Here is an 11,318-nt window from a genome sequence, read left to right as displayed (position 1 = left end):
TACCCTACTTTGTGGTCCACTCCAGGAGTACCTTTAGAAATCTGAAGCAACCTTCATAGATAGCACTTCAACGCTATCATCTTATCTGTCTGACTGTGTAATTCAAGAAAATGATGTTCCTTGTAAAGAGTCTTATAAGGTTTCACAAAAACAAACCAGGTAATATCTGGAATCAGAAGAACTCGTATCACATATTAAAGTCTTTAGTAATCTTAGATTATGATATTAGGTAAGGATGATTATTTTACAGCCTAACAATGAAAGCCATACCAGTGCCTGTATCGTGTTACTGATGAGATTACAGAAGGATAAGATAGAAGCGGGTAGTTATCCATTTGAAAAAAAAATACCTGCGTCTGTTCAACGTCAGTTTGCTTTCAGATCTTTAGTATATTGTTGATTCTTTAATTTATGTGAAGTGTCATAAATTATCAAATGTCTTAGTAAAGGCTGTTTTTATTCAGATAGCGTTCGCATTATAACATAGGTGCAAGATACCCTTAAAATGACGTTATGATAAGCCGACATGCAACAACAGATTACTGATCTTCAACGTTCCATAGGAAAAATGCACGGCTAGCAATATGACATCAAATCAATTCAGCAATCGTTATTATTCATGGCAAATAAATCACCAGGTCCAAAATTATAAAATATTACAATGTTGGCCAAATAAGGTAATTGCCAATTAAATATGACTTTCTCCGTAAAAGGAAATATGCAAATTAATGTGTAAGACAATAAAACACGTGCATCTGGTTTCTTGTTTGTGTTGAAACTGCCCTGACAAATTTCCCTCCTCACTCCACAAGCAGTCATTTCAAGAAAATAAAAATATGCTGTGTGAATGAAAAGATAACAAACCCATAAAAACTCTTTTTTAAAGTTCTGTTAGATCAATATTTGGCCGACTTAATTACGCAGTATCAGTGCATACATATCAAACTGAATTATGGTAATCTCAAGTACTGTTTGTATATACATGTATGCCGTAAAGTTCTTTGACCTCTTAAAAACTGATGATGTCACCCGTGCGAGGCACCTCGATAGAAGTTATGGTTCTAAAGGGTATTTACCACATAGAACATACTTCAATTCCACGTCTGTCAATTTTGATTAATTGCGGACGCAGGCCACGAACTTTGCCCTTCGGCATTTACGTCTACGTCAGGGTTGAAAAAATAGCAATATGTTTTTCAAAAGTTGCAGACACCGAATACACATACTAAAATTAAGAAAAGAATTGAATCCGTGTCGAACTCTAATCCCAGAACTTGATTACAAGGACGTTCTGAATCCTCAAGAAAATAAGGCAATTTCAAGAAGTCGACTTTCACTGACTTGGAGGAATCAGATTACTCTGGATAATTACGGCTTTGAAAAATCAGTATAATTGAAAAACAGATTAGGTTTTGTTATGTACGGGATGAAGACTGACATCTTTCTCAAATTGGATAGGGAAGAAAATGAAAAATTCGACATTTTAGGACCAGTTTTCTGTAATGAGAATATCAGGCTATCATATAATTTCATGCTGTGTGCCATTTACTTTCGTATAATAATAGAAATTCGCATTGTTAGATCACCTGCGCCTATAACTCACACACACACACACACACACACACACACACACACACACACACACACATATATATATATATATATATATATATATATATATATATATATATATATCTGTCTCTGTCTGGTCAGTCTGTCTGTGTCTAACTGTACATTTATTAAGTTATATACACATACGAACATATGTAAGCTTATATATGCACTAAAATGTACCTGTACAAGTGTATGTATTGTATATATTATATATATATATATATATATATATATATATATATATATATATATATATATATACTGTACAAGTGTATGTATTGTATATATATATATATATATATATATATATATATATATATATATATATATATATATATATATATTTAAAATCCTCGATGTATAATAATGATAATCACACATCTACTATAACTCTATCAATATATAACTTATTACTTACTGGGGAGAATGTACAGCGCAATTAATCACGATTATGCGCTACGGCGTCTAACAGTTCATTTATCTTCAATCTATGTACGTATCATTACAATTGATATGTGTTCGTGTTGCAGTGGTAATGGACTCATTTACTTTTCTCAGTAGAATGACAAAAATGTCTTTCTTCATTGACTAGACAGATATTACATTGTCAACTAGCATCATGCCAGTGTTAAAAACTGTAAGCTGCGCATATGAGGAATCTCCGCTATCTTGTTAATTGTTTAATCTCAATGATTTTGGAGGAATTTTAATCCCAAACGGACGCATTATGCCACTCGGAATTAGTTAATTTTAAAGGTCGATTCTCTAGATGATGAGGCACAAAAAATGCGTGAACGTTATATGACCTTCTTTGCCTATCTCTCGTGACTAGTTCAAGAGTAGAGCACAACGATGTGGGTGACTTGTTTAAATATCAAATTTGTGGACGTAAAATTCGATAAATTAATACTAATAATTGTAGAACTGTAATTTACGGAGCGATTGAGTTGAAACGAATGCAACAAAGAGGAAGGAAATGTGGGTGATTGAAGAGCCCGGATGTGAAATGAGGTTATCAACGCTCACTGTACTATGCCATCAATAGAATGCAGTACTAGTATTCGAAATTGAAAGACTTAAACATTTGACCTGAAGTTTCACAAAATCAAGAATAGAAATATTGGGTATCCGTGTAAAATTTTCAATTATGGAAACGAATCCCCGAAAATTCTCGACTCATGGACTTCAAAATGGCCACAACTTCTATGTTACCTCCATAACGAAAATGAATTGCCGATTTCTCAAAATTAAACCAAAATATTTCATTTCCTTCACGAGGTTGAAATTGATCCCCCACAGGTGGTAGACCAAAACAAGTTTTATAAGGGTTGGCCTATTAGAACTTGGGAGGGGCAGGTCTAAAACAGAAAAAAAAAATTCAAAGCATAGAATTAGGGAAAAAAATATTCAGACTAGTTTGCGAAATAAAAAAATAAAATCAGAACGCAAAAAGTGATAAATCTGACAGTTTACTATGACACATCTGCTCATGACACCTCATGACTCACTTGGGAAAAAATTCAAAAATTTACAATTGTGAAAAAATATTAACAATCTGATTGTGACCACCCTACCTCCCAAGATCAGACGGTCCGCCGCTAAAAGTTTTAGAGTCCGAATATCTGTCCCCGAGTCGCATTCTACCTGACTTTATGCACTGTGTCGAGGAACTCCTAAAACTGCACGGCACATATTTGCCAAATGGACATGTTCCATTTGAGTAAAAGAGTGAGATACACTCTCATATGTTTTATTGAGTCTTGTAAATTTAAGTGTCTTGTCTTTAAAGGTATACAGTCACCTGTAATCTAAATATGCCCATATATGGTCAAAGGGGCGTTCCTTGGTATTCAAAATTCCCATGTGAGGGCGCTGTTTTTAAAAAGCGGCCACCCGCTTAAAACTGTGATTGGTTAGATTTTCTCTTTCCATGGTAACTGTGGCAAAATTGGAGCAGGTGGCAATATACCTTTAATATCACTTGCTATAGGACCTAGAAAGAAAATTGTTATTTACTTAAACAAACAAGCTTTCTGGGTTTTCCTTAAAAAGTGATCCTTGAATTACACTATGCGTGTACACTGTAAACACTCTCCTGAAATAATGACATGAATGGCCTCACTCACTATTTTCGTTCTATTTTCCTTTGAAGTCTTGAAATGATTGAACAAAGGGATGAAAAACGTTGCAGTTATGCACGCAATATTTCATTTCGAGAAATAATCATGTCAACAATTAGACATAAAGATATATTGTTTCTGTTACATGCCCTCTGGGAGAAGTTCGATCGGAACTTTGATTTTATTGTTGTTTAGGTTTGATTCATCAAAACAAGCAATATTAGGCAAAATGATGCGTGATTTATTTAAAAAATCAAAAAAAAGTCTAGAGTTTCAAATAGGGTAGGTCGAGTTACCGAGAACACATTTTATTCGGCCTAATTTATTTTCACCAGTAACTTCATTATAAGAAGATGATGAACATTGAGCCACTTCTTAAAATGTATTTTGATTTACGTTCAAGATTTACAGATTCGTTGATCTCTACTTGTAGTCTGATACCACCGAAGGACAATCTAGACAAATGGCCTTTTCTTTACATACGCTTTTATTATATTTATCGCGAATCCCATCTCGCCCCATGTACTATATTTGAAATGGAGTTTAAATCAGTGAATGTTTGACCGCCTTTACTTTATTACGTGCCATAAACGAAAGCGCCAGTTGCAATGAAATTGCTTGCTATTTTCCAGAGTGTATAAAGATATATACGTCACTTACGAATGCGAGCACTCGATGTCAACGTTGAGTTATTTTTCAGACCCGGATTTGAGTGATAAAAATTTAAATATTAATAGCGCATGTATAAACGGCATGACGTCCTGTGGTCTTTTTAATGCGTTTCAGAACTGACAGAAATTATCGCCTGCTCAATTCGATGAATAAAAGTCACTTGGATGTATATCAGAACGGGAAATCTTTGCCAGTGTGTTGCAAATGTGGTTTCTTTAACACGGGGTCACTCTAATTAGCATATGAATCAATAAGACGTGTTGAATCGGTTAACAGTAAACGCACAAACACGCTGATTTCATGTCCCGATGGCTTTTCGCAGTTAGGAGGTTAGTCGATGTTCAGAGCGCGAGGACACAGCAGCCACTCTCACACTATGTTTTTCTCGTCATGTCTAGCTCCGCCGCCAAAGAGCAGAACCGTAACGACCTACGAGGGCCCGAACATCACAACCTCCGCCAAGAAGTATGACAGATCGACGCACCAAATATCCCCAGAGTCCATGAGCCTGAACTTGAAGAGCAACCTCCTCGAGAGACGCACATCGGAGACGGATTCAGAAGGCAGCCCATTCTCGCCCGCACATTCGTCAGTCTCTGTGAGCACGTCGGCAAGCAATCTTGGTAGCCCGAATGATACATACAGCAGCCTGCAGGTAGGATGCGCAAAAATTATCGTCTGCAGGACACATTGCCGCCATCTTGTCATTTCTCCATCATTACTCACGTAACCATTTTAATAATTTATTTCTCATATTGTTAAATCTTATATGAAGTGGATTTTGGTGTCCATATGACGTATTACGAGGTCAAAGCGCCCAGTTCTTATAATGCTACAAGAAGGCAAAGCTGTAATGACGTATTTTGACCTACTACTTACAATTTACATATCTGGCTGCACTCCTGAAAATTTATGACTCTGAATGTAGTATATCAGTCGGTGATGTGGAGAATGCGTTTTGCGCCAAGTGACTGAATATCGAGTGAGCTGATTACGATATCGGCGGACAAAGCAATTCTGTTAATTAACCCAATTAATCTTGAAAACATAGTGCAAACCGACATTGTAATATTTGCAAATTTAGGCCGATCCATCAAACTTAGAATCTGCGTGTCAAATCATTCTTAATTTTCCTGAAATTAAAATATGATATTTTTTATCAAGCAAACGACAGCACACACGTACCTATAAAATTGCCTGTAGAAGCCAAACATTGAATTGATAAATGTACATATAGATAGAAAAAATATTAATCTGATGAAACACGATTTCCCAAATGTGATTCAAAATAAAATTGACTTAAAGTGTCGTAATTAATGGAGCGAAATATCGGTTTCAGGTCAAACAATGAACTCATTTGCATACGTCGTTGATGGGAATTTGGTTAGCGTAACCACGCACGTGAAAAGTGTTGTTCTATCGATCGATTCCTGCAGTGACAGAGCTGTGTGCATTGATCGTGGGTAAAGCGAAATGACAGCACACGGCAGCCACCAATAATAATAAGCCTCGCTGCAATTTCTGGTGCTATATTTTTGTGTGCAATTTGTCTGTACAACGCTCTTCCAGATAAAAAAGACAGATATTAGCAGTGTTGAAATTTTATTTTGGTTTTAGCTTCAAAATTTGGTTCAGATAATGAAGTGCTATGTTGTCGTCTGCTAGTCAGCAAAAATGTCTCATGCAGGCTACACATCTTCTTCAGTGCATTGAGATAATACCAAAACCATTATCTTAAAGCTCTGCGTGCAATTCGAGTAAATATCTTTGCCTACGCAATGCCCGCCCTTTCGTTTAGATTTCCTAAAATAACCACACTTGATACCACGAACCGCCACCCGGGGATATTCTCTTTCAAAGGATTACATTTTCTCTGCCTTTATCAACACCCACATAAATTCATAATGCACGGTATTATTACATGCAGACGATAAGGGCTTTGAGCAGTGCATGTTTGACTTTTAAGGAGGTGCCTTATCTTAAAAATTTAATCGCGTGACATGGATATCCTTACCGGCTTGTTGCTTTGTCTGCCGGTCACGTGAGCAGACGCAGAGAAGAGTGCGTAATTTAGCGATTTCTGTAAACACCTTTTTCTGCTTCCAAAGAGCATTCTTAACAGTCAGAAAACATCAGGACGTTTACTAAAAAATTCATCGCTTCTGCGCATGGGTAAGACACGCTGTTCAATCAAGGATACTGATATTGAATATAGCTATCAAATGTCAACATGCATAAGTGACCATAACACCTGCCTCCATCACGTATAGTACATCGAGAGTCAATGTTCGAATCCAGGTGTCCCTTAGGCCTAAATATTATATTGTTCTCCTTTTCATCTGCCAGCGTTATTCTCGATGACAACTTACATTAATTTAGAAGTTTTCAATCATCCTTAAATGATATCCAGGGGATTTCTATTATCAATTAAACTTAATATTAGAGACCGGGGAGCGTTGGATATAATAAGAGAGAAAGTACAACCTAATATGATAAGCAACCCTCAGATAAAAAGTGCCATGGCGACTGTAAAGAGATTCTTGCCCTGAAATAAACAAATTAAAAAAAATAAAAAGAAAGTTTAATTGACGAGTTGGATTTCTAATATAGACATCACTCGTCACCATTTGAGGAAAAATGAGGAAAATAAAAAAATTAATCACAAATTTCGTTCATATTGGTGATCAGTTTTATTTTTCGTATCAAACTAATACGATAATTGGAACTATTGAACAAATAAGACAATTTATAGAAATCAATAGTTTTCCGACCGTTTTATCGTACCAATCCTCTCACAAAAAAAGATAAGAACTCTCGAAACATTATAACACATCTATTTTTGTTACGTAATTGCCTTTTTACAAATTTGATTACATAATATCGCCCTTTTGAAACTGTTATGTCCCTATCTCTTCCGTTTTTCCTTTAAAAAATTGTTACTGCATGGACTCACTAACTAGACGAAAATACTGAAGAGCGTAGGGTTTTGACTTGTGACCCGACCTTTCGCATACTGCAGTGTTCATATAACAACTCTCAAATTAAGAAAAGCTGATATTTGGTGAGTTAAATCGCAAGGTTTGTCTTAGAAAATAGCGGTGCAAATATGTTTTGATGACTGATTGATCAAGTAGCCAACCTTACTTTTCGTCAAATTTGATACTCTTCTCTGCTCTGTGGGGTAGAGTAACCGTAGTAGTCAAACTAGCTCATTGGGATCGGGACTGTGTCAAAGCGAGAGCAAAGTGTATGTAGACCATTATGGTGGCCTAGAGTTGGACCACGTTGCATTTTGTATCTGTTGTCTGAGATTAATGCAAGATTCCATTACTGAAAATTTTCACCGAAAATCTCGCAGTGTAGCTTCGATTTCCCTGAAGTGGCGCGCGGCAAAATAATTGTTTATATACAGTAAAATTAGGTCATGCAACTGACGCCCTGCCCTTTAACATTGCCTTTGTTTGAACAGAGTAAACAATCTTCGATTTCTCAAATTCGTTGACGGAAACAGAGAAAGAGAAACGGATAAAAAGGACAAGATTAGTGATATTTCAACCTTCGTATTTCATCACGAGTCTTAAGTGACAACCAACTCCTGTTGAAGCTAGAAAACATGTCATATTCAGCGATTGCATGGAAATATATCATTTTCTCAAATGACTTTTGTCTGTTTCTTGGCACAGATGTTCGAAGAACATATCTTGCCCTGGAGCAAGTAAATACAATTCCATCTCACGGAGTTAGTGATTCACCTTAAACAGACAGATATAGTCAGAGAGATATTTCCCTCCTGACAATAAATAACAGACGCTGCAATATAAAAAGGTCAACTTAAAGGTAGATCTGTTTTCATGAATGAAGGTCGGCTGGTTTAATTTTTCATAGGTCCTGCTAAGACATACTTTAAACAATATATATCGAGCACTGTAATTTCCCATGAGGACATCAGTATACTTCTATCAGTATACTTCTATCTGTATGTATATATATATATATATATATATATATATATATATATATATATATATATATATATATATATATATATATATATATGCGCCATTTACCAGCTGAAAGTATTCAAGCGAAAACAAGTTATCCAAGTTATCGATATTCTGATTATAAATGACAACAAAAATAAATTTCCAGTGAAGAAAGAAAAGTAAAATACATTATTATATTATCATGAGATTAATCTTTATGTTATTGCAATAATATCGTAATTTTATGACCGAAGTTACCTACTTGACGGAGGCTTCACGCTGACATAGTTTCATATAAGAAGTATATAATTGTTTATAATAAAATGTATGTACTTCAGATATGTCTGTATATATGTAATATGTATATGTATGTATATATATATATATATATATATATATATATATATATATATATATATATATTGTATATATATATTGAGGCAGTTAATTGAAGTGCTCGAAGTAAATCGGAAATTGTATATAAATGTGATTTATAGCAACAGTCAGTGCGTATGAACTCCTTGACTAAAAACATTTAAGCTACATAATAACATTAATGGGTTCGCTCTAATGAATAGTAAACGGTTATTAAAGCCAGTGAATGGAAAGTCATTCACTGCTTTTTTTAAATTTAATTTATTGAATTACAATGAATATAACAATGTCTTCGTCTAGACAGTGTCATTAAATTCCATAACAATCAAGATAAAATAAAAAATTGAATCACAGTCTAATAGAAGTTGGGTTGTTTAAATTATCACTCAAAATATTAAATTCATTTCCCTTTTCCGATAAAAAAATTTTTGCTATTGTATTTTATCAAAGTATGTAGTCCGTAATGAAGAAATACAACAGACAAAATTGCCATAGTACAGCATCGGAAATTTACAGATCACCTTAAAGGATAATCTGTTTCACTTATTCGATTGAAATAAAGTTTATGATCCAGGGTGCCATTTTTACCTGTCATAAAATCTTATTGTCTCGGTATAGATTAATTTATATTACAAATCGCGCAAGGACTTCCTTCAGTAAAGTAAATATAATACCAAAGTGTGCATATTCTACTGAAAATTAACTCTAATTGCGTTTGCTGAATATCAGGACGAAAAGCCACACTTTATTGTTCATGTTGCTGTAAAAATTTTGTAATTTTGACTTACACCGATTGTTCCTGGTTTATGGTAACTTGCCATCCAATATAGGTCATTGACCTATGTCACGTGTTTTGCCCAAGGTAACTGTCAATTCATCTGAGATGTATATCATTGATACATCTGCCCTATTGAATTTAATAATGATGCCCTTTTCACCACTTTCATACTCTCTATCAGTCCTTAATAACCATGGTTACCTATATAACACCTTACAGGAGTCATACAAACGATTTTTGTATACCCAAGGGAACCAAGATGCGAAAAACAAGATGTTTAGTTCCATAGAGATTATAACAAGTTTTGAGATATAGCAAGAATCTGCACAAGTATTTCCCTGTCGACTACACCGTTCTGGTTATCTGGAGCGATTAAAATTCCAAGTCGCGCCGATAGCATTGCCCTGATAAGATATCTGTGTTTTGACGATGACGCACCATGAATACATAGAGTTACGCTATAATCATGCATTGACGTTACCATACATTGCAATAACATAAAGATAAAACTCTTAATGTATGGTGTCTTTCTCCCTGCACTGGAAATTCATTTTGTTTTGTTTTTTAATAATCAGAATTGCCATTTGATATAGTACTCGATTTCTCTGGAATACTCTCAATCTCACTTGGTAATTACTTCCGCGTGTTTTCTTGCAATACGAAACAGAAAATGATTTTTATAAATTGAATTTAATACTGAATATTTTCGTCACAACCTAAGAAGCAATTAGACATTACTGATATCAAGTATGCATTGGAAAAATTTATCATCTCACTTTTTTAATGAACTCGATGATGAAGATGAAAAGGACTGATAAAATCTGTAAATTTCCGCTTTCCCGATACATATCAAACGGAAGAAATAAACATGTCACTAACAATATTCCCGAGAGATGTGTCTGAGGAAACAAATATATTTTTGTTTTAACCTTTCCCTCATTGTGTTTCAATTATTTTGACGATTTGATCCACCATGATGATCGTACCATCTTTACACGTTTCAATTCAACGTTTTCAACGTTGAACCTGGCATTTTGACTTGCATTAGTGTTAGCTGAAAATAAAATATAAAAAATATAAAGCGCTCAGTACTGAGAAATCTATTTTAAAACCTACAAGTAATTAACATTACATAATACAGTTTTTTCCATGAACATTAAGAAAATGTTCTGTCATATCAGCCAAACGATTTCTTCAAATGAATTCTCTGACAAACATTGGCTGACAAGACACTTTATTGTAGTCATTAATTGCGATCTTTACCATTTAGGAAGACATGATGGATTCTTTGCTTACACAAGGATCACGTGACTGAAGAAACCTTCAAACTCATTTCAAGTAGTTACGTAACGACAGCAATTGTTGAAAGTGATATAAAACGTAGCATGTTGGCGGAGCTACCTAAAGAGACGCTGTTAACGAAATTAGAGGCGTGAACAAAAAGTGACTTGTTGACAGGCGAAAATGAAAGCTATGTAGCTATTTTGCGAAAAAACGAACACGAGACATGTCATATTAAAATCTCCTCGCACACAGCTCGAAAAAACAACTCTGACCACGGGGACTGAATAGTATTTTTGCTGCAAGTCACTTTATGGTTGGTATTTATTCATATAAACCAGACGATATTTTTTTCGATCAATCTGCCACGTTTTAATAGGACGGTATATTCTGCTCTGTGAAATTGATAATAGTGTGCGAGAGTTGTCTTGACTTGCACAGAGATAGATCGTTGACCTCCTTGGCTTTCCAAGTGTCAACGGCTTAGAGTTCCAA

At 34.9% G+C, this 11,318-nt stretch overlaps 2 protein-coding genes across 3 annotated transcripts in view; both read left to right on the top strand.

Moving 5' to 3' along the window:
• The window catches only part of LOC139115422 (synaptotagmin-12-like), a 402,617-nt gene that overhangs the window by 276,803 nt on the left and 114,496 nt on the right, over window positions 1–11,318 (top strand). The gene's annotated exons all lie outside the window — the stretch shown is intronic.
• Window positions 1–11,318, top strand: part of LOC139115365 (synaptotagmin-1-like) — a 32,159-nt gene that overhangs the window by 15,394 nt on the left and 5,447 nt on the right. Inside the window, exon 3 of one of the 2 annotated variants that reach the window (XM_070677441.1) lies at window positions 4,805–5,061. In XM_070677441.1, the coding sequence (XP_070533542.1) occupies window positions 4,909–5,061 (153 nt within the window). In that variant the 5' untranslated portion in view covers window positions 4,805–4,908. Of the gene's footprint in view, window positions 1–4,724; window positions 5,062–11,318 lie in introns of those variants that run through there. The other variant, XM_070677433.1, reaches the window with a different exon arrangement.

The sequence above is a fragment of the Ptychodera flava genome, chromosome 2 (genome assembly GCF_041260155.1).
Source record: "Ptychodera flava strain L36383 chromosome 2, AS_Pfla_20210202, whole genome shotgun sequence".
In the NCBI taxonomy this organism is placed as follows: Eukaryota; Metazoa; Hemichordata; class Enteropneusta; family Ptychoderidae; genus Ptychodera; species Ptychodera flava.
Note: the sequence above shows the minus strand (reverse complement) of the source record. Positions and strands in the feature narration are given on the sequence as shown.